Source organism: Paramormyrops kingsleyae, chromosome 14 (assembly GCF_048594095.1).
Source record: "Paramormyrops kingsleyae isolate MSU_618 chromosome 14, PKINGS_0.4, whole genome shotgun sequence".
NCBI classification, from domain to species: domain Eukaryota; kingdom Metazoa; phylum Chordata; class Actinopteri; order Osteoglossiformes; family Mormyridae; genus Paramormyrops; species Paramormyrops kingsleyae.
Window position 1 is genome coordinate 3,769,956 of NC_132810.1, and position 23,012 is coordinate 3,792,967.

At 41.3% G+C, this 23,012-nt stretch overlaps 2 protein-coding genes across 3 annotated transcripts; both read right to left on the minus strand.

Annotated features, from left to right (window-relative positions):
- Window positions 1–249: 249 nt before the first annotated feature.
- slc39a9 (solute carrier family 39 member 9) lies at window positions 250–7,292 on the minus strand. Its single transcript, XM_023835990.2, has 7 exons — window positions 6,637–7,292; window positions 5,825–5,933; window positions 5,525–5,728; window positions 4,761–4,829; window positions 4,322–4,407; window positions 3,773–3,907; window positions 250–2,905 (listed from the first exon to the last, which is right to left on the minus strand). The coding sequence occupies exons 1-7, from the start codon at window positions 6,730–6,732 to the stop codon at window positions 2,672–2,674; spliced, it is 933 nt and encodes a 310-aa protein (XP_023691758.2). The 5' UTR covers window positions 6,733–7,292; the 3' UTR covers window positions 250–2,671.
- A 1,821-nt stretch (window positions 7,293–9,113) lies between these two features.
- On the minus strand, window positions 9,114–22,599 carry rbm25a (RNA binding motif protein 25a). 2 transcript variants are annotated; one of them, XM_023835984.2, is made up of 18 exons: window positions 22,443–22,599; window positions 21,329–21,450; window positions 20,769–20,818; window positions 20,383–20,553; window positions 19,455–19,512; window positions 18,806–18,966; window positions 18,473–18,661; window positions 16,983–17,066; window positions 12,709–12,983; window positions 12,512–12,623; window positions 12,336–12,425; window positions 12,180–12,253; window positions 11,690–11,840; window positions 11,205–11,601; window positions 10,788–11,092; window positions 10,319–10,417; window positions 10,074–10,121; window positions 9,114–9,962 (listed from the first exon to the last, which is right to left on the minus strand). In XM_023835984.2, the coding sequence occupies exons 2-18, from the start codon at window positions 21,432–21,434 to the stop codon at window positions 9,870–9,872; spliced, it is 2,463 nt and encodes an 820-aa protein (XP_023691752.1). In that variant the 5' UTR covers window positions 21,435–21,450; window positions 22,443–22,599; the 3' UTR covers window positions 9,114–9,869. The 2 variants fall into 2 exon arrangements, with proteins under 2 accessions (XP_023691752.1, XP_023691751.1); XM_023835983.2 differs by having other exon boundaries at window positions 19,440–19,512.
- Window positions 22,600–23,012: the final 413 nt, after the last annotated feature.

The following is a 23,012-nucleotide window of genomic DNA, read 5'->3' on the forward strand; positions in this document are numbered from 1 at the left end:
ATCATGTACCGTGTATCACAATCACTACTTAATCTTAAGCGTCCCAACTGCCACAGGAAAAAGGCTTTACAAAAAGGACTTCATCTATGCACAAATGAGCAGGAGCATCGCTTATTCATTTGTGTCTGTCCAGCAAAGACCTTCATAGGATCCCTAACGGAAATCCGTGAAACTCATAGGATAAATGAGAAGAGAAGTGGGTGACTGAGAAAAGATGGACTGCAGTATTCAATGAGAAACAAATAGTAATTTAACTTCCAGAAGTTTTTAATTAAAAGAAGCAAATCTTTAATAGGAAATTCTTAATTTACAACACTTTCTTCAGATTGCACCTATTTAAAAGGAAAAAAAGAAAAACACTAAATCATGAGTTTTGCTATGTCTTGTAAATTTTCACAATCAAGAGAATGAGATAAGGCAGACTCCCCATGGAATGTAAATATAAAACAGTAACCACTAGTCTAGCCTCCGCTACACCCAAACCCTCTGCCTAAACCATACAGAAATCCCTTTGGCCACGGACAGAGAGGGTGGGGCCCGGCGATACCAGGAGGAGTAGTGGGTTGGGAACAGGAGGGTTCTCTGTAATTAACACTGGCATCTAATTTTAAAATGGGTTATTAGTAGTACTTTAACTGCAGTACACACCCCCCCCCACACACAACTCACATTACCCTTTGCCCTCCCATGATTGATTCCAAGGATTACGCTGCGTAAATACTACCCAATACCCCCCTCCAGTGGGAGAGAGGTCATCAGATAACAAACAAGACTACACAGCCTTGATTCCTGAAGTGGGGGGGGGGCACAGATAACAGGCTCAACCAGGAATGTGCAGGATAATCATAATGAAATTAGAAGACTGCGGTCTATAAGGCAAAGGGAGGTTACATCTATTTCAGGTTACAAATGAATGGAGCATAATGCAGGTTTCTCTTTGTTTTTAATTAAGTGTTAATTACATGGATCCTTTCCCTTTTTGTTTAGAATTAAACCACCTTATTCATCCAGTGTTTGACCCACCTAGACTCCTTTGAATGTCATATTTAAAAATAACAAATACCGAACCATCGTCCAAGAACTCCAGAACAAAGACCTTAAAGCAAATAAATTTGATTTTGGAAATTATACTATACATTTTAAAATAAGTCTGCTTCAAGGACTTCAGTTTTGACGGACAACCACAACCTCAACTGGGAAAAACAGAGAAGTTTCTATTCTCTGACTCATTGGTGAAGTCAGGGACTACATTGTTTCATAATTATTGCTGGTATTCAAAAAGGCTGGGATCTCAACACCTTTAGAAATGCATGGCAACTTAGGTCTATTAATCATACGGACAAGGCTCCTCCTCTCCTAGAACATCAGTACATAATTAAATGTATTAAAAAGGACCCCACACCCCAGTGGTCTACAGACATGAATGGACCACCTGCAGACCTGAACTTTCACACCTTATAGCATATGCTCTGGACCCTTGAAGGCAAAGAAATGTTCAAGAAGACTCAACTTAATTCCCTCTTGCTCAGTACAAATAAATGTTTAAAAAAAAAAACCCAAAACATTTATTCATAATGTTATTAAACTCGCTAAAATAAACTAACCATTTTAAAAACGGTTTTTAAATGCAATCTGTACTGGAGTAACTATTGAAAAACTGGCATTTTAGAAAACAAGGGGGGGAAAAGTGTTCAAGTGCGATTTGACGATTCTGCTGCAACTGGACAACACAGATGTGGAAGCGGAGAAGCAAGAGATGGGATTCCTCAAATGGTAGAAAAACAAACGTTTCTCCGCAATTCCCTTGGCAAAAGTTTAAGACAAAACTCAGGAGAGCATTTATGAAACCAGCTGAGCATGTGAATAAATAGCCATTTACTAACAGAACAATTCATCTGGAGTATTCCGTATTCTCTGTTTGCGAATGCGAGCTTCAGTTCACATGTTCATGTGCAGAAGCAGCAGATATACTGCTGAAGCAGCTGCATTTGGGAAAAGACCCAAAACAGAAAGCAGCTTTTTTTTTTTACCAAAATGGCTTTAGTACTTTTCAAACTATATGAGGAATATGTTGCTATTCAAGTTGGTTTGGGTAACATCAAATAATATATATACACAACTTGGGTACCCTAACAGTTAGACTGAAGCTTCAACCACAGATTACAACTGACCAGAACAGCAAGAAAAGTTATTTTTTTTATTCTTCTTACTAGTATATTAGCACCTTTTTCTGATGTTTACCATTAAATTTCTGTTTCAGCAACAACTCTAATGACAATGACATCTGAAAGTTTACCGATTACCCTTGGTGACAAACTTGGTCGGTATGCCAACATTACTGCAACCCAATTCCCGCTTAATGCACTTACCCTAAAAATATTTTAAATTCACGATAAAAAAGGAGGCCGTCAGGCTCTGTCTTCATGAGCAGAATGCGTTCGCTCTGTACAGCTTCAACGAGAGATGTACCAATTACACGATACTCTCCTAACAAACCCTGTCCACTATACCATATTACAGTGCCCTCTTCCCACTCATTCTGAGTCAAGGTGCCCGTTGCCCTTGACAAATAATGTCTCCTTGCTGGGAACTAAAAGTTTCTATTTTTGTAGTTGTTTTCTGCCACTGTCCTAAATCTCCGTGCACTCCCTCTTCGGCCTCGCTTTGTCCTCTAGTGCTGGTGTCCGATAGAGAGCACCAGAGGAATGAGGCAGCCCAGCACCAGGGCCATGACCTCCAGCTTGCTTAGTCCGCTGCTCCCGCTTGCTCCGCCAGGGCTGTGGCTGTGGCCACCCCCGCCCACCTCGGGCAGTACGTGTACGGTAGCCACATACAGAAAGGTCCCGGCAGAGAAAAGCATGGCGACTCCTGTGGCGTTAACCTCCGACAGCGCCTCCTTACTGCTCTGGAAGGAGAGAAACGTACAAACAATCAATACACTTATACCCTATGAATAGGGTTATTACGTTTAATGAAAAGAATTCTCACAAGTTTTTTTTAGTTATCGCACTTTCCACTGCTACCATGAATCGAGCCATACCAGACCCGAACCGCAAACTGGCTCTTTTCCACTGCACAGTGCCCGAGCCGTACCCGGCATGGCCCTGCTCGCTAGAAGGGCCAAGAATGTGACCAACCCGAGCCGGTTGTGTCACCACCATCTGATTGGTCAAAATGCAGACACACCGGTGTTCTGTGCATGGATTATCTGAAGAAAAATATTTTACGTCACTGTCACTCTCCAAACTCGGCAACACCTTTGCGGAGCCGGGCCTCCTGCAGTGGAAACCGGAGCTCTAACTAGTCCCGCATTACGGCTCGGGTACAGCTCGGGTCCTGTATGCCACTGGAAAAGCGCCATTATTTTTCACCTCATTATTAGTGGTGGGGCTTTACAATATTCAGGATTTTTTTCATTAATCTTGCAAAACTACAGATATGCACTTTCAGATGCTAGTAAGATAGGTCCTAAATGCTAAACTTAATCTGATACAATTCTACAGCATACCTACTTATAAAATACATATTTTTTTTAATTAGTCAGTACAGACATATTTTGACACTATATTTTAATCAGTTATATGCTAATTAACTAGCATATATAAATATATTTTGTATGTAATCATACATTACAACAATAGAATGCTAATTTTAAGCAAAATTAGATCAGACAAACTTTAATATTTTTAAAACCAAGAATTAATACTCGGGAACAAGATGGGTAAATGACCAAAGTACCAAATTTACTGACCGTGAGGTATGTAATATTTACCTGGCTGAGGCAGAGAAACGTCAGCATGGAGAGGACAGGGGCAGCCAAAGCAAATACCAGCAAGTGTTTGCGAATCCGATTCCTCTCCAGCCCGGCGTGCATCAAGAAGGACACTAATCCAAATGCAGCTGGGGCCTGACCAATGGCGAACAGCAAGCAGGGATGGAAAGTGGTCAAACACACAATGCAGTATTCCATGTCCATGCCCCACTCTTTCCTGAAGGTACATGTTTATCATATTCACCAGTATTCATGACTGCAAAATCAGTATGACTTGTACGAATCTCTCAACACACAACAGGTTTGTGATTTTTTTTCCTATGCAAATTAACAGATTGGCAAAAAAATCAACAACAATTGATCTATGATGTGTTAAATGACAGACTAACTGCAACAGAGTATGACTGTATTGTCAGGTTTAGCAAAAAATGTATTTATAAGTGAATAAATGGAACAAGCACAGGATGATTAACTGTGCATATGTATAAAATTCAGTATTCAATTTTAAAAACGTAAGCAATCCACATAGGCTAATTTCTTTTTCTGTACCTTATGCAGCATAATGGCCACAAAAACAATAAGTTGGACGCTGGTCTGAGACGTGGAAGCTGCGGCCCCCAGAGCCACTCCATCGGCTGGACAGACATGGCACAAAGCAACGCTCAGCTATAAAACCCACAAGCTGCTCAAGGAAATAAAACAGCTAACAAGCTACCAGTCTTAAACTTAAGGAAAAGTTTCAAGATGTATAATAATGGAAGAAAAATGTGTTATTAAATTTTCACTATGCAACTACCAGACATGTCAAAGGAAACCTCTTTGTAAAAGAACGAGCATTATACCATTACAAATTTGTAAATATCAAGACACACAATAAACAAAAGCTACAAGTAAAATCAAATAGACTATAACTAAAAACCCAGCAGAAACAAAACCACACATGCAAGCCCAACAGACGAGGGCTTTTGTCTGCCTGATTTTTGTTTACCTGCAGCATGAACAACCAGTCCCAAGGTAGTAGTAATTTTTGAGCTACCAGCCCGTCCAGATTCTGGATCTTTAAAAAAATAATAAAAAAAAAAAGAGTTTATGATGATGTTCACATTCTGTTAACTGGCATTTCCCACCATGAACAAACACTTTCTATAGTGTTACGGAAACCTAAAGAACTAAAAATACTCGCCAAAATGTTATTTTCTGCTATTACACCACAACAAAAAAAAATGACACAACAACATTAATATTAATGAGTTGTGGTAAGTTCGATAAAGCTGGTAACCATAACTGCATGTTTATATAACAAAGCAAGTGACACTTTACTACTAGCATACACAAGGTTTTGGTTGGATATTATCGATATTAAGTGTTTTACCGCTATTTGAAGAGGATTTGTTGGATACTGGGAAATGGCAATTTAATACCAGCAAACAGGGTGGAAAAGCCAAGGCTGGATATTAAGCTCACCCACTGGCCTAAGGAGAGTAATTTAGACAAAGGGCGAGTACAAAAGGCTGAACAGTAGCCTGCTAGATAGTAAAACAAATCCCGTCAGACTACATTGTATTACCAAACTATTCCAGTTGGCTAGTAGCGAAAATTATGCTGGGTACAGCATAGAATTAAGTGTAAGGAAAATTAAAATGTCACTGGCATTTAGCAATGCCTATGTTTGATGCCTACTGCTCACTGCAGTACACTGTCTGAGGAAGAAAAATACCAAAAAGGCAGATGGGAAATAAAATCAGAACCAACCATCAGTGCTGTGCACATGGGAACTACCAAGCTGGTCGACGAGGAGCATGAAAACAAAGCCCAAGACGAGCGACACCCCGATGTAGGCGTGGAGCTGCTCATGACTGTGTAGCTGGTTGCCGCCAGTGCCTGCAGATCCATCCACTGCGACTTTCTGCTCCGAGACCCCGGCCTCTTCAATTTGCCCATGTGTGTGGTGACCAGCTTCGTACAGAAAGACTCACTGTAAACACCTGCCTTGCTCATGCAAATGATCAAATACAGGCGTGCAAGAAACTTGCAACTGTCTCTCATACAGACCTTCCAGCACCTCTTCATACAGTGCATGAACCCCCTCTGGAATAATAACTGCAAGTGCAGTGCCGCATAGCAACCCTGCCCCCAACACTGTAACCAGCTTCAGCCGCTCCTAGCAGGAAGTAGAATAGTGGACACGTTTTCATTTACAAGCAGGATATAATTACTATTATGACCATGAAACAAGGCACCAACCTTTAATTAATTCTAGGGATTTAAATTTAGACTTGCTCTTAAAAATCTTTTTTCATTACACGCAACATGGGTCATTAAAGTCTAAATAAAAGTCAAAACAAGAGAGACTAGTGTCTGAGTGTAAATGGATTGGTAATAAGTAAATGGGATGACAATGGGAGATCAACACTGACCATACACAAAGACACTGACACCAATCTTTGAATATCTCCACTGTGTTCTTAAAAAAACGTTATGCATAAAACTGAGAAAAATATTAAAACCCTGAAATAAACCTGTAGGAATGCCAAACATAAACAAGTCATTCATGAATATGCCATAACTTTATGATACACACTGCATTCCATCAGTGTTGTTACATTACAAAGAAAGATTCACTTGGATATATAATTGTTAAAACGGCAAGTTCGATATGCCCTAAAACGGTTAGCGATTCGAATTTGCGTTTAATACCTAAATCATATGATTTAATTCTATTAAATGTTAAGATGGGTGACCTGAACTTTGACTGTGCAAAATGAACCAGTTTTTTTTCCCACCAGCAAAACGAACATTTGCGCTGAGCAGTTTCGCATTCCGCTCAGTTCCCCCATTAAAAGCAATTTAAACAAATTACTCACCTCAGAAAAGTTCACTGCTAAGGGGATGGTCCCGGCGATATAACATCCCACCAGCATCGCCAAGGAGAGCAGGCTGATCGACACGAATTCGTCCATTTTGCCAAGTTTTCTAGCCCACGGCTCGAAGTCGATTATTCGGCTATATACGGCCGCTTGTGGCCCGAACAACTGCGATGTTACTAAAACCTAGATGTCAATGATGGTCCTAGCAGTACGAATATATTAACAGCGATGCTGATCACCAGAACAAAACACTCAGCCAGCTGCATGTATCGTACATTTGCCAAAATTCAAAACAGGTGTCGCTAAGACTGTAACGGAACAGCTATCGCGCAAATGTAAAGACAATGTTTCAGCTGACACTCTTTTACAATGAATTACGGTCGAAAACCCAAAACGGTTTACCTAGCTAGCCTGTGAGGTAAACTAACCTACGGTAATATTGTATTCGTGATTAGCGATTAGCCAGTACTTTGTTTCTGTGTATTGAGACGTTGCTATTCTAGGGTTAAAAAAAACTACCGCATAATATTTAACATGATCGCTAAAACCTTTATTCGTGCTTGGTTTGCCGCTGTTATTCAGTACAAGCACTTAGCCGAGCAGCTAATCAACATCCACGGTGCTGCGGACTATTTCCGGTTTGAAGCGAACTTATCCGGTTGACCCGAGTCGCTGAATCTGCCACGTGTTCCGCCAGTAGGAAAATCGGCGGGGGCGTAATAATATTTCAAATATGATAACAGGCAGAAAGAGGTCCCCCCTTTAAAATCTGCAAATAGAGCAAGTTATACAGCTAAAAACAGAAAATGTGGTGTAATTTTGGAATATATTAAATTAGACATAATTTTTTATCAACGTTTCTGAACATAATCAAACTTTTAAACTTGAACAATCTTTATCTAGAATGACAGTAGAATCGCCATATTTCATCCTGTGTTGCTATTCGTATAACAGGGTTTGCTAACTCTTACGCATCTGGCGTAACACTCACGCTTTCCGACTCGCGCTCACAAGAAATATTACGGCAAATCTATATTATTCCATTATAAACCTAAAATTAGGTATATCAAAAGCATTGGGGTAGTTTGCAAATCCTACAATTTACACGGTAATAAAACCGTAAATTACATGTAAATGTGCGTGCAGACGAATAAAAAATCTCACTATGGCATGCTGACCGAAGTTAGCTACCCTGGTATAAAAGCCGAGTGACGGGGTGGGTTATTCCTCCACGGTTGTGGGTTCAAATCCCACTTCCACTATGCGTGTTTGGAGTTTGCGTGTTACATCGTTTTCCTCCCACACTACCAAGACATAGAGTTAGGATGATGTGTGTCTCTAAACTGTCCTCCGCTTGTGTTGTGAGCTCGAGCATATGCCCTACAAAAGATTAGCATCCCATCCAGGGTATATATATGCTAAAGTCCATTTTTTCCAGTGGTATCATTTTGAAATCCATAAACATACACAAGACTAAATCAAATTTTCACAGTTGATTGAAATAAGCAATATCCAATACTTGTACATCATTTCCCAATCATAAGAGTTTGTAAAGATGGATTGAGTGCTTTTGTCATCAATTGGTAAATAGACAATTTCTGTGAATTTTTAATATATCTCAATCCCACTGCCAACTGTACACTGTTCCCAACAAAGTAACGTAATCTGCTGGGAACAGGCTCCAGGGACACACCCGAAAATAAGCAATTACAAGATGGTCGGATGTTGTAAAATTGATACTTAACCAAATGTTACAATAAGGAGACTTGACTGCATTAAGTGGTACGAATCACAGTGGCCTATAATTTACAAAATGACAAAAAGCCAGATCTAGGTTTTATCTAAAAACCCATTGAAGTATTTTTTTTAATACTTACAGGCCCATCACGTATGTAGGGGTTTACACACTTGTGTGCCCTGCCATCCCATCCAGGCTGTATCCTACCTTGTAGGCCGTGACACTGCAGGCTGCCCCAATGCCCCCGTCCAGGGTAAGCAGTTGGAAGACAGACGGGTGTAACACATAAGCTCCAATACGCCACTATCAGCTTTGTGTGGCACTCAGATGAAAATCCATCTGCTGCCCCAAACTTAAACATTTTAAAATAAACCAAATAAAGCAGAATTTAGTATAATTTCTTAGACATGAGTATTCAGTACAGGGGGGAATGGTATTGCAGGCATAAAACAGGGCCTGGCTGTCTATTCATGTGAAAGCTGAACTGAATAAGTGAATAGATTGACTGGATGTGGATATTGATTTTATTTGGCTGCTTAGGTTCCTTAAAAGTTTTTTTTTTTTTTTTTTTTTTTTTTTAAACACAGATTTTTACAATTTCTCATTACACCTTTGTTTGAACCAATTCAGGCAGTGCCCAAATCAAATGCTCATAGTTTCTCCAACGTGAACAGGCACTTGATCCATTCCAGACACTATGCCTGACAAAAAAAAAAAAAAAAAAAAACCCAGTTCCTTTTAGTTTAAAAAAAATCATTTTAATTTCTCCAAAGTCTACAAGACAATCAAAGGGACAAAGTTGCAGGAGGAACAACTCTGACATTTCACTGTGATCCTCTTTGTGCTGTGACCTCTGTCAATGCAACCTCCAGAACATGAACATGAACGGGGGGTCGGAATAGGAATTGTATGTTCTGGGAAGCGTCAAGCTATGAAATCAGGTAGGCATATCACTCGATATTTAAATGCTTGGTTAAACATAAAACTAATGGATATGCACAGATGTTAGCTGGTCAAAAGCAGAGTAACTTTTACAGTCCCAGAGCAGTGTCCCCTCAATAAGGAGGAAGAGGGGGAGGGGGAAAAAAAAAAAAAAACACATTTAAAATTAACCAGGGTACAGCAGTGATTTTTCACTGAGAACCGTGTGAAACCTCACTTTCACCCACTGTGCCAACCTCTTATCTATTCTGAAACAGAGGGTAATACAATTTTGGAAATGAACATCTGGCCATGCAGTTAGCCATATGGGCGCCTTGATATTAGTGCACGCATCAACATATACAAACATGCAATCTCACTCACACACAAGGGAGGAGCTGCAGTTCTCTCAGATGTGCAAGTCTAGTGGGTGGTAGGGAAATGCCCATTTTTACACCTTCCTTAAGAAAAAAAAAAAAACCCAGTGTCCTTTCCGTGGGTTAAGTTGGGGTATAGAATGGTTTGTAAGAATCATAAGAAAGAAAACGTAGGAGTCCATTCAGTGCTTAAATTATTTAACAAGTCCAATCTTCTTGGCTTCAGTTTCATATATCAACAACCTCCACATTTTTACTATGAAGACCTCTGCCTCTTCATCCAACACCTGCAAGAGAGGGAGGTGATAAGTGATTTTCACGTGATACACAAGACGTTATTCATCCAAGAGTCAAGACGACTTCCACTAAACGGAAAACAAAACTTTCTGGATACTCACCATGGCGACATCATCCAGTATTCCTTGTGGTGTGCTATGCGCCATTACCTGGGGGGGAATTAGATGCAGTTCATGTCAGAACCTTGGACAGGCAAAACCATACAGAAGAGTATACAGCTCCTTCAGTGTTCGGGATTACTTATAAATCTCTATTGTGTAATGCAGAACAGAATACTATTTATAGTAGAAGTCATCTAAAATGAAACCAGTCATATTAAGCAGTACATTCAAATACAGAAACATACCTTTGAACAGACAAAGTCAACTAGCGTGGCCTCCTCTTCCCCAATGTACTCAATAATCTTCTTGTTAATCCAAGGTCTGATCCGTCGCTCCATTAGTGTCTGTGAGAAAGTTGACACTGTTTAATTAAAGAACTCCACCTTATTTTTCCTTATACTAGTGGTATTTTACCTATGCAATAAATACCATATTAGGAAACTAGTACAATCAGCATTAAAGCTGAAAACAGTTTCAAATACCATCTCTGCCTTCATTATGCTAGTTGCTTGATCTTTTTTTCCCTTTGATGCAATAAGAGCCGCACACAACCACTAAGGGCTAGTTTCCACATTCTCCCCTGACAGACTAAAATACAGTAAGAGCATTCAAAATGCAATCTGACTCAGGAAGTCATCCCAAAGGTATGTCGTCGTTTTTCTACACATCAAACACCCTTCTGACTCCACTGCCCCGGTTCCCGAAACATCTCACCGAGTCAACTATGGCCCAGTCCAGTGGGTAGGAGAAAAGTTCAGGTTTGGCAGTGGGGATCTTCTCAATCAGGCTCTTTATGTGTTTGCGCTTCTCCTCGGTGTTGACGCTGCCCTTGGTTCCTGCAACTTCAGCTCCATCCAGGCCCAAGCCGCCCTTTTCGTCCTCACCATAGTCCAATGGCACAAGCTTCCTCTTTCTTGGCAGCTCATCAGCCTCCTCATCGTCAAATTTGTTAAAAACACTGTCCACTGCGAGCTTCTTGCGTTTCACTGCATTAGGCTGGCTTGGACTGCTCGTTGAACCTAGTTAGGAACAGGAAGGATCCAGACATTTTCGGTGCCGGAATGAATCCAAACAAATAAAAAGTCAAACGTGAATCAAAGTTAGGTAATTCTTTAATGCTCTGAGACTTACCAAGTCTAAGACTGAGACCGATTTTTGGACGGAGCTCCTCAGGGGGCGGGGCCTCGGGAGAATTCTCATGAGGAATGATTATGCCGCAGGGAGAGTCATCGCCAGGAGTGTTGGGTGAGGCGTTCCCACTGGCGGACGACACAGACGGGGCTGCTGTGATTGGCCGCAGCGTCGGCTTCAGGCAGGGTTTGGTATCGGGCACTTCATCATCCTCCTCTTCGCCCTCCTCAACTTCATCCTCTGACTGAGGGTCGGGCTCCACAATGTCTGGTCCTGCTACACCACCTCCCCTCTTCTCCCGTTCTTCCTTCTGCACCTTGTCCTCCTCAGCCTCCTCCTCAGACTCTGGCTCCTGCTTCACCGGGGGCTGTCGACGGCGCTCGGCCTCCTGTTCCATCTGGAGAGAAGATATGGGGGGGGGGGGGGTAAATCAAGCAGAAGCTCACTGAGAATGACAGGATTCGTGGGCCTGGATATGTACTTACCCTCTGGAGCTCCGCATCGGGGTCTGGGTGTCCCTCTGCCAGCAGTCTCTGTCGGATTTCTTCCAGCTCCTCCTTCTCCCGTTTCCTATCCCGATCATCCACCTCCATCTCCTTCTCTCTGTCCCGCAGACGTTTTTGCAGGGCACTGCCCCTGAAGCACGGTAGCAGCAAAGAGCCCCATAATTGTACCACCATTTCACACCGTTTTCTTACATTGCCCCAATGTGCGCGTAATTTTTTCCCAGAATGCACTACATACTCAATGGCAAACGTAGGTATTAGGTATTAACATTTGCCATTTCGTGCTAAGCTTCTCGACCTTGCTTTAAGACTTGCTGCAAAGCAAGACTTGCAATGAAGAATAAAATCCAAGTATTTTTTAAAGATTAATCTAACAATTTTAAATACAGTGAAGAGGTCATTGTCTATAAGTGCATAACACATATAAATTCCATTTACATGTCAACCGGTTTGCACCTTAAAAACTTACCGATAGTATTTAGGGTCATCTCTGTCGTCATCGTAGTCCTCCAAGAACTCTTTCAACCGTTTGGCTTCTTTTGCCTGAGGACCAATGAAGGGTTTAGCGCAAATTATCTTTGATCCAAAAGAACAAAGACCACGGCTAAGGGTTATTTACGGTTACCATTTCTCTACGACGTTCCTCCTCTCTCTCTAGCTCCTTTGCATAGTCCCGAGCCTTCTTCCTCTCTCTGATCTCCCAGTTTTTCAGGCGCTTTAGAGAACCAACAGAAGTGGCGGCATTAGTAACTGTTTGGGACACTGGAATCTTTCCAGTGGGATCTTACAGTGCACACTCACTTCTTGGTAGGCGGCCTCCTTTTCTCTCAGCTTCCTCTCGAGTTTTCTCCGCTCATAGGCTTCCTCCTCATCTTCTTCACGGTCACGTTTCTTTTCCTCTCTGTTTTTCTCTCTGCAGCGGTTGGTGGGAGTAGATGGATTTAGTCATGTATGGGAAAACAAGGCTCACACTCACCATCACCGTGTCCTGCACCCACCTGGACCTGCTGCGGTCTTTACTGCGGTCACGACTCCTGTCCTTCTCCCGCTCTTTTTCACGCTCCCTCTCTTTGTCCTTCGTCCTCTCGCGATCACGGTCTCTCTCCCGCTCCCTCTCCCGCTCCTTCTCCCTTTCTTTCTCCCGCTCCCGCTCCTTTTCCCTCTCGCGGTCTCGTCGCTCCCTCTCCCGCTCTCTCTCTTTGTCTCTCTCCCTCCTCTCCCTCTCAATCTCCTGTCGCTCTTTCTCCTTCTTTCCCTTCTCCTCCTCCAGTTTCTGCAGACCCATAGGCAGAACAAAAAAAGGGGGAAAGACAGAAGAAATATTACTACAAAGAGGCCAGATGACACTTCGGAGTGACAAAGCAGCACAAAAATTCTAAGACGTGCAGTAGTGCAAAGATGTCAAGTGGTTTACAGTCCCTGGCCCAAAGATGGTGCACAGAACTCATCTCTGCTGCCATGTGGAGGAAGGGAAGGAGTTCCACAGCATGACACGACCCAAGTCAGATGTTATTCAAAAGAATGCCAATAGTCTGCCAGACCAGCAAACCCACCCCTATCAGGGTCAAAATACTACTGAACAAGTACCCAACCTAATTATTTGGTGCAAAGGGGAGATGGAAAGACAAGCTTGCTTCTAGGCATATTTAGCCAATGCAATGCCAAATTTTTCTATTGCAGTAGTATTTAAGTTACTCTTAAACAAGGAAACAATAAGCTGTTAAAAACCCTTCTAAATCAACCGTACTTAGACAAATAGTGACAACTACCATGATTGTTTATGACTTGGGTCTGGGAACAAACTAAAACCGTCTAAGTCCATTTTTCAGAGTATAGTTTAGGACCTTTCATAATGAAGTGCTGAGGCACCCTTCAGGCTGCTCAAATTAAGGACTTTCCGATGCATACAGACCCAGGCTTCTTAACCTGGGGCATGAAATGCCAGTGCATTAAATTCCTACCTATGAGTAGTCTAAAGTTACCAACACATGCTGGAACCTACCACATACAATCTGCACGCAACCATTCAGAAGGAAAAAAAAAAAGTTAAAAATCCTTAGGATATGAAGAAATGCCACTTCATATAGATGGACAGCAACAGTGAGGTTATGCTCAAAAAAAATTTCCTGTATGAGATACACTCTCTGAGACCATCATAGCAGCCAGACAAACACAAATGCTGGAAACCACTTCGTTATTTAAAGGAAACTGTTCAGCATTCCAAATGACAAGCATTGAATGTAATTCTGGGGCGTTCCTTTATATCAGCATAGTTTAAATTTGAATTCCTTTTCAACGCAGATAAGATGGAGACTCTCTCACAACAGAAAGATCGATCCTCGTGGAAACTAGTTTGTGACTTACAGGTGTTGAGCTATGGATTCAGCGCTTCTCTGCCCCTACAAGCCTATTAGCTAGGCCTGGGAGGAAAAGCAGGTAAAACGATTCATAGACATAAAATAGGAGGGAAAAAAAAACGGGGGGAAAAAAAAAAAAACGTATGTGATCCCTAGGACCAATAATTCATTCTTACGAAAAAGTTATCCACACACACAAAACATTCCCAAAGAACTCCTAAATAAAAACACACAGCATGGATACATCATGAGGCATTGTAGGATTTAAATTTTGGCAAAAGAAATGAAATCAGAAGCCGTCTTACCCATCTGTAGTCTTCTGATTCTTTCCCAAGGCTTGTTCTAACCAACAAGCAATGACAGCTATCCTACCAGGCAGCATGGCACCCATCGTGCACAAAGGCCAATATAAACTACTCAAGGCCTCCAACTGGCCTTCAGACTGTTTGTTAATCACAGCAATCACTTAACCATTACATGAAACTTCACAGACCCCAAAACAGGAAAGAACGGTTAATTCTCAAGCGTACCTGGAGTTCACTATGGGTGCCATGCTGCGGTAGGCACAGTGAGTAACATAGGATAGGACAGGAGAGAGAGACCAAGAGAAAGATAATTCATCTGGGAAGGAGGGAAGACATGGGAGGACAAGGAGAAAAGGAGGAAAATCAGAGAGGAGGAGGAAACACCCTACATTTAAGAGGGTCAGTCGAGAGCAAATAACTAGCAGTCTCTGAATCCTCTAAATAACTTACCTCAGCTACAGTAAGAATAAATGAAGTCTAGCAAGTGCGGATTAGAGCTGGGCGATATATCAGTAATCGGCGACGGACAAGTAACCCAGTGTTATCTAACAGCGACTACCCGGTGAACGCTGCATTTGTCGGCGAGGTAGACGTACTCTACACACAAAGCAAGACTGGCTTTTAGGTCTACCTTGTAGTCTATGCTTTACAACTTACAAAAAAAATTTAATGATACAGGAAGGTAACAGTGTATTGTAAATAACTTAATGGTGGTATGCAGCTAGGTCTTACCATAACTGAATTACTGCATTACATGATCTGCCACATTTTTAAATCATAATTATACCCAACCTGCCAATCAATCAACACCCCAGATAGCAAGTCTTAACACTGGCTGTTAAGCGGATTATCTGTAAAATACTTTCCCCTGCTTTCACGGTTTCTTGTGGGGGTGCTGGATGACTCAAAATTGTTTATCCCGATAGTTTTTTTTATTAAGATATTGCATTTTATTTTCAGTATCGCCCAGCCCTGGTGTGGATGTGACAGAACTTTACCACTAAGGCAACAGCTGCAAATGAATGTGCTAACAATTAAAATGCTCTAGAGGTCGATCTATGCAACATTCAGATTATCTAACATGTAAAAACATAAAAAATAAAAAATATGGCGTTTGGGAAGTTAGGAGCAATAAAACTGGTTTTATTAAGTTAGTCTAGATCAGGGGTCTCCAACTCCGGTCCTGGAGAGCTACTATCCAGTAGGTTTTCTGTCCCACTTGGCTTCTGATGAGCCACACCTGCTCCTGGTATTTACCTGAGAACAGGTGTGGCTCATCAGAAGCCAGGTAGGACAGAAAACTTACTGGACGGTAGCTCTCCAGGACCGGAGTTGGAGACCCCTGGTCTAGATGCACAGTCAAAGAATGCTTCGACTATTTGGTTAAATAATCCTTTTCTGTCCAATTAGACTGCCTGAGCTGCATAGCTAGCCTCTCAATCCTCCAAAGCAAGCTTTGTAAGCCAAGCTTGACATGTACGCATTCTGCTTCTGGGTTTTTACTGAATTGAAACTTTTACTGAATTAATATTTAAGGACAGTATAAAGATCAGGAGGGGAAACTTCAATCTGACCCTAAAAACTGACATAAGAGGAGCAAAACATAAAAATAAAAGTACTGAACATGGTACATTAAGCATGGAATGAGAATTAGAGGAGGCGAAAGGAAGGAGGGACGTGGGGAGCACAAGTGGACAGGAACAGACGTCTTACCTGGCAAGTCTTCAGAGCGCAGCGTGCTGTGGAAGGGCGCCCCCTGCTACAGTATAGGCTGCAGCCAAAATCACTGCAGTGGTTAATTGTTTTTCACACTGGCCATTTACATAGCAGGACTCACACAGGTTCACTGGGCTCCTCGAGTCCCGCTGGCATGGTCCAAGTTCTTAAGGTGGGCGGGACACATTTCTTGCGAACAAATGCCACACTAACGCCCTGGTTAATTCCAGTACCGCAATTATGAAAAGTTGTCAGTGCGTCTCAGAGCCTGTTGCCCCCATTGCAAGTCCTCCAGAAGGGGGCGCCCAAGATGTGTAAAGAGGAAATGAAAGCTCATACTTACATCCTATCCATGTAACTTTTTCCAAAGCTCTGAGATTCATCTTGCTTTAGTCACCATATGATCTCTATCATAATGGTGGGGTTTAATGAATAGATTAGCTTGAAGGGAATTTTACATTAGGTCCATGCATTTTGTGTGGTGAATGAGCCCTAACTTATTATTCACACCTTCCTGTGTCTCCCATAGATTAACATGAAACGCATTTCTACAGCTGAGTCATCTTTTGGGAAATTAAATCGTAAGGGTAAACTCCTTGAGTTTGTAATGGTGATCATCTTCCTCACAATGTGATTTTTCCTGAGTAGTGTTTACCAAATCCATTACAATGGCAAAAATGGTTACATTTCTGGTACTTCCTCAAAAATGAAATTTAATGTGAGATTGTTTTTGGCAACCCCAAGTAAAATTTAAGCTTCAGCAGATGTGCAAACTGTCATCCAAATGAAAATTGTCACACAAATCTGATGGTGGGATTACAGTAACCTGCATAAACTACACATGAACAGATTCCAAAGTTCAGACTACAAGACACAAACAAGCGTGCATTTTACCTTGTGAGTATCTCGGAATTTACTGATCTCTCGGGAAATCAAGTCTCTCTTGTCTTCCTCCATCTCAATGGCATTAATATCCTCCTGCAACAGAAACCAATCATATTAAAAATATTCAGTTCAACTAATTTTTTAAATCTAAATTTAACCAAAATGATATTAAGTCTTGGTTAATTCTCATAAGCAAAACTTGAGAAGGAAAAAAAAGTGTGTAAAAGTCTACAGGTTAATGAAAGGTTTAGACGTAACTGGTCACACCTATGAAGAGAATGCAGCCAGGCTTCCTGAAATTTCAACTTTTTTTCATTCAAAGGGTGAAATCAAGACAAATAAACCTTTCACCTAACACTTTGTGGAAACTCCATCCGCATCTATTATAGCAGCAAGTCTGTTCAGATAGATAGAAATTTTGTAGTTTTATCCCATCCTACTCAACAGTTCAAGTTCAGTCAAACTGCAAGGATATCTCCTGCACAGAGGGCATTCTAGGTTGGTTCACAGATGTTATACAAGAACAATCATCTGCAAACCAACTGGGCCATTCCTGGGTAATGACACCTAAGTGATTACTTGGGTGTTCTGGCTGTGTTATTACAGCAAAACTCCTTACCTTTCCAACACAGGGAAGCAAGTTCCATTCCAATACCTTTTGTTTTTTCCAAGCTATTTATTTTCCCCATCTATGCTATCCAACAATTCTTACTAAAAAAAAAAGCCAGCCCCGCAGCCAGATGTTGCCTCCACGACTGACAATAGGGGGTGGGTTTCGAGCACTTTAACTGGCTTTTTTTTTTACATGCACTACAGGTAAAATTGATTTTTACATTGTGTTGTAACACAATGTGTAGAAATTCCAAATCGACAATGCAATCACGACAAACGCCCAGCACTACTTGGGTGTTCTGTGTTAGAAGCATCATGCTTCTTGTCGCCCTAGCCCGAAGCACAAACTTGTGAACATCACGCAAAAAATTGTCGTATACAAGGAGTGGCCAGTTACTGCAACACTGCCGCTGGCTGCGAGTAACCTGCCATATACTCCCCACTTGATTTCAGCGAATACATTGAAAAACCACAAACTTCAACAGGGATCTATAAACCTTTGCTGCCCATTTTAAGTAGAATGTTTTGTACTTAAGTTTTGTGAAGCGTGTCTTAGATTAGTAACCTGATAAGCATCACCAAAAGTCACAAAATTTAAGCCCTAGTAACTAGATTCTTAATTCAAAACAGATTTAGAAATGTAGGGCTTGCATTTGTAAGATCAGTTTTAATAATCAGTAAACATAAAAAGCTGAAATTAATTTTGAAGGAAAGAAAACACTGCTGCTTTTGAACAAGCCGGACAATTTCTGCTGGAATGTGTGAGATCATACTCAGGGCAACTGAAACCATGCAGAACTTAATTGAGAGCAACTCGGTCATGTGGTGATGACAAAACCCATAGAGGTCATTCTGGAGAACGGGAAGCACTTGTGAAGCGGACTTACTTCCTCCTTCTTCTCCTTTCGTTTCTTGCGGTGGTGGGTGTCCGCGTCCTGAGAAGGAGCGTTGAGCTCGCTGGAGTACTCTCGTATCAGGCCCTCGATCGCACCCTTCACTATTTGGTCCCGTCGCTTCATCTCCTCATCCAGAACTTCCTCTTCGTCTTCCTTCTCTCCATCCTCTGGCTTCCCTGTCTATTGGAGGGAAACATGAAGATGTAAAGCAGCATCAACAGTGTTCCATTACAATAAAGTAGGAAATAATGAATGACAGTTCTGAAGACAGCCTTGGTAAAAACTAGGGTACATACACTACAATACATACACTACAATACATACCCCATTGGAGTTTTTCTTCTTTGCCTTCCATTCATCCAGTTGGGCCTTGGTCTTTGCATCCACCTTTACAAGCAATTTCTTGTCACCTATTTGGAGCTCATGTAGAAGTCGTAGTGCACGTAGCGTGGACTCTGGTTCTTTATATTCACAGAATCCAAACGCTTAAAGGAAAAGCAATCATATTATCATTATCAGTCAGCCAAGGACTTCGCTCATTAATTTCCAGGATGATGACAGTTTGGCAGAAGAGGGATTCAGAAAATTTTAAACTGTTGCACAGCTTAGACAAGAAAGGCAACAAGAGAGGCGACAAGAGGCACTGCTAGGTAACTTCAGGCAACTCAACTGGGCAAAAGCAGAAACTATCGCTTAATAAAAAAAAAATCTAGAAATCTAAATCGAAATAAGCAAAAGGTCATTTTTATAGCATGGCTTTACTCCCACTCAAGACACACAGTATGGGGAACCTGATCTGTTACTTATCTTTGCCAAGTACTGACCCCGCATGCAAATCTCCACTGAGCAGCAACTTTGGCAGATTAGCAAACCCAAAACCAATTAAAGGATCCAAATGAAAAGGTCTGAATATGAAGATATAGAGGAAGGTGGGGAAAATATTTCAGAAGTGTTGTACCTGTTTTATTTTTACCTTGAAGTTTTCCAGAGGCTCCCTGAACCCTCTTCCAGCTCAAGACCAAGCCACATTTCTGCAAAGAAGAAATACGTTTTGTGGAGGATATATTTGTTGGGATGAAAAGGCCAGACAGACACACATATTTAGAACAGGTGTATACAAGCCATCTATTCTAGGTATTATCTTGTAAAGTCAACCTTACAGAATATTTTACTTTTTCTGCACTCAGCAGACACTGACTATCACAGATAAATGAGAATATGGACAAAAAAATGGAAGACTCTCGAGTGAATAGAAGGATTCCATTACCGCACACACAGCTCAGAGTAAGAAGCTGATCTATCCTCTACCATGTGCATTAGATACCAACTCCTACCTTTAAGAAAATGTAAGAGGAGTGGTTAAATACCTATTAATCTGGTGGCCAAATGAAGACATTTAAACCACTAGACCTGAGCTGCTCTGTACAACCAGAGAATAAAAATATATATCATGGCAACTAATGAAAGCAGAAACATACTCATGACATAGAGCTGAAATGTGCCAAGATATCACCAAAAGTGAATCCTCCAGGAACTTTTACACTGAATAATGCATTCTAGGGGGAACAGTGCGAAAAGCAAATACACACTTAAAAGGGCATTTAAGTCATTACTGTCTTATACCGTCATTTCATTGCAGATTGTGCTTTAAAAATCCTACACAAAATACACCATTTTTACAGTAAGCTACTGCACCTGTAAATTGAACAGAATTTTTATAATTATATATAATACTGGCATTATAGTGCCAAACCTAAAAGTTACAAAAACATGCATCACTAACAAGAATTAACATTACTCAAACTTAGAACTGTTTTTAAGCATTGGTATATTAATGTAACATAAAAATCCCTTCAGGATCAGAAAAACAAACCAAAACGGTACAAACAGACTGCACTCACTGCTAGCAGTTGTCTGATCAGCATGTCCGAAGCCTTTTCCGAGATGTTCCCCACAAACACTGTGGTAGTGGGACCCCCACTCTCCTCAGTCTCCTTGGCCCGTGTTCCAGTGTTCTCCTTACGGGGGCCCATGGGCTTCCCTACCATTGACATCGTGGTGGGTACTAGCACCTGTCGTAAAAAGCGCTTTTCGATTAAATGACTTAAACACACAACAGAAATCCTATGTATAGCAACCATCTAACATTCCAAAATGTTCCCCACAAAACAAAATATATATTTATATTCAAAGTCTACTGCAGGCCTCATTACAAATTCACATTAATTCCAAGATTAAAACCACAAGCAAATGCAATACGGTTGAAAAAGAAACTGCAGTTATTTACTGTGGGGGCTGGAGTCATAAGGCCCATGTGAACAGGTATCATGGGTGTTCCTGAAAGAGAGAAATGACTAAATGAACTGCACTTTAATGACCAAGGTACGTCAAGCATATTACTACTTTTGTATATGCATAACTAAACTTCACACAAACGCATCAGCTCATTTTACATCAAAATGAGCACAAGGGGTCCAAAGTAAACTCAAAAAGAGGAATTTTCTAAAAGCCATTATTTTGAAGCATGGATAAGGTTTATGTACATCTCATCTTCACGCAGTTTTTTCTGGAGAGGGTTGATGTGGCACAATGCCGAACAGGTCAGACATCTTTTCCCATGGCTCCAGAGTCTAGCTTCTACTGGGTGACCCCAAGGCGTTCCCATGCCAGCTGAGAGATATAATCTCTCCAGCATATCCTGGGTCATCTCCGGGCTTCCGCCCAGTAAGACATGCCCAGAATAGTTCCGTTGGGAGCCAACTTGATATATGTAAACATGTATGAAACAGATTAGACCTAATAATATTAGAAGAGTATCTAACCTGTTAAATTGTATTTTTCACCTACCTGGTGGCACTGCTGGAGGAAACCCCGCGAACTGCGGAGGAGGGATCCCAGGGGGCAGTTGGGGTATCCCAATCTGTTGTCGATTGAGGTGAGGTGGGTAGGACATCTTCGCTGTTACCGACCTGCAACAGATAAATGGTTGATTAGGATTAGGACCTAAACAACTGATCAGCCTTCTCAACAAGAACCATGCAATTCTTCTACAGTTCCTTCAAAAATTGCTAGCATACAATATACATTTTACTATAAATTCATGAATGAAGCCCGAAGAGCAAACTAGACAATAATCATGCACATATTTAACGTACTGACAGCACACCACTCAAACCACCGGTCTGTTTAGCCAATATGTGATTCCGAGGTGACAATTAAATTTAACGTTCTCAATTTTCCAGTCAACAAATAATATCTAGAACACCTGTACGATCAAACATGTAGTAGCATTTAGATTTTTAAACGTTTAAACTTTCTTACAAAATAATTTGTAGACATTACACTTCAGAATTTAGATTTCGACTACAGCGTCAAACATGCTGGGGGACAATTACTCCGCTCTGGGACACCTAAACCCAGACCTTGCGGGCGAGGCCTAAGAAAACTCCCGGTAGGTAAATACCGCACAATGGCAAAACAAGTTCTAACGAGTTAGTTAGCATAACGAAAACCACACACGCTAAGACATTGTACCCGGCGAAACACGTGCAATGAAGCGTTTAAAGAAACCGTAACCTAAAGACGGCCACACAACGAAATGACTGTCTGAACCCGCTGTATGGCAAAGCTAACTAGCTACATAGCCCGGCGACTATATGGTCGAGTTTAAATAATATATAAATTACCGACTTGCTTCAATTTCAAAATCCAATCAAATTGCAAGTATGGTTATTTAAAAACGCCAATACTCGGTTATTATCTACAAATAAAACAATATTAATTATCTTTGCTTTCGACTCCTCATCACAATAACTTGACCCGCAGCAAAAATGGCGGCTTTCGTTTTGTCGTCCTCGACGGATAGTACTTCTGGATACCGATCAAACTTAACCATCTTTATTGTAAATATCTTACGCACTTAGTACTACAAGATTTTCACTTTACTCAAACTATGACTTACCCCAAGACAGGCGGCTAGAATACAACACAAAGAGACCTTGGTTTATCGGGGATTACGATGACAATTACCCACGACGTTAGCTTCACTCGCAGTCTTTCCGACACCTACAGCTTAGGACAACCTTCTATACAACACTATAGACATGCATTTCAGAGAGCTTTCCGCCGTTTGTGCCGCATTGCAATATGGGATGCAAAAGCATGCTTGGAGGTCCACGCACACTACCACTATCCTGCCACTTGGGGGTAACAAAGAGTAATACCGTATTTCAAAATACTGTATTAAATTTCAATTTCAATTTCAATTTCAAAAAACTTTATTTGTCCCCGAGGGGCAATTTAAAAGGCATAGAGGAGCAACGCACACAAATAACAGTAGTAACATTAAACGAAACCGATGACACACAGACACACAATAAACTATGAACATAATAAATGACTAAAAGTACAGAGGCAATAGTATGCATGATGGAGAAAGTGGGGGGGGGGAAAAAAAAAAAAAAAAAAAAGTGAGAGACTCAGATCTGAGGAGGTCTGGATTGTAGGGGGGAGGGGCAGATGGGAGTGTGAG

Coding starts and splice junctions, on each gene's coding strand:
- slc39a9 (XM_023835990.2), bottom strand. CDS start 6,732: ATGGACGAATTCGTGTCGATCAGCCTGCTCTCCTTGGCGATGCTGGTG. Junction 5,934..6,636: donor TAGCAGTGAACTTTTCTGAG/GTGAGTAATTTG, acceptor ACTTCCTGCTAG/GAGCGGCTGAAGCTGGTTAC. Junction 2,906..3,772: donor CGTTTCTCTGCCTCAGCCAG/GTAAATATTACA, acceptor CTCTCCTTCCAG/AGCAGTAAGGAGGCGCTGTC.
- rbm25a (XM_023835983.2), bottom strand. CDS start 21,434: ATGTCCTACCCACCTCACCTCAATCGACAACAGATTGGGATACCCCAA. Junction 18,967..19,439: donor TCAAGGTAAAAATAAAACAG/GTACAACACTTC, acceptor TTTTCCTTTAAG/CGTTTGGATTCTGTGAATAT. Junction 9,963..10,073: donor TACTGGATGATGTCGCCATG/GTGAGTATCCAG, acceptor CCTCTCTTGCAG/GTGTTGGATGAAGAGGCAGA.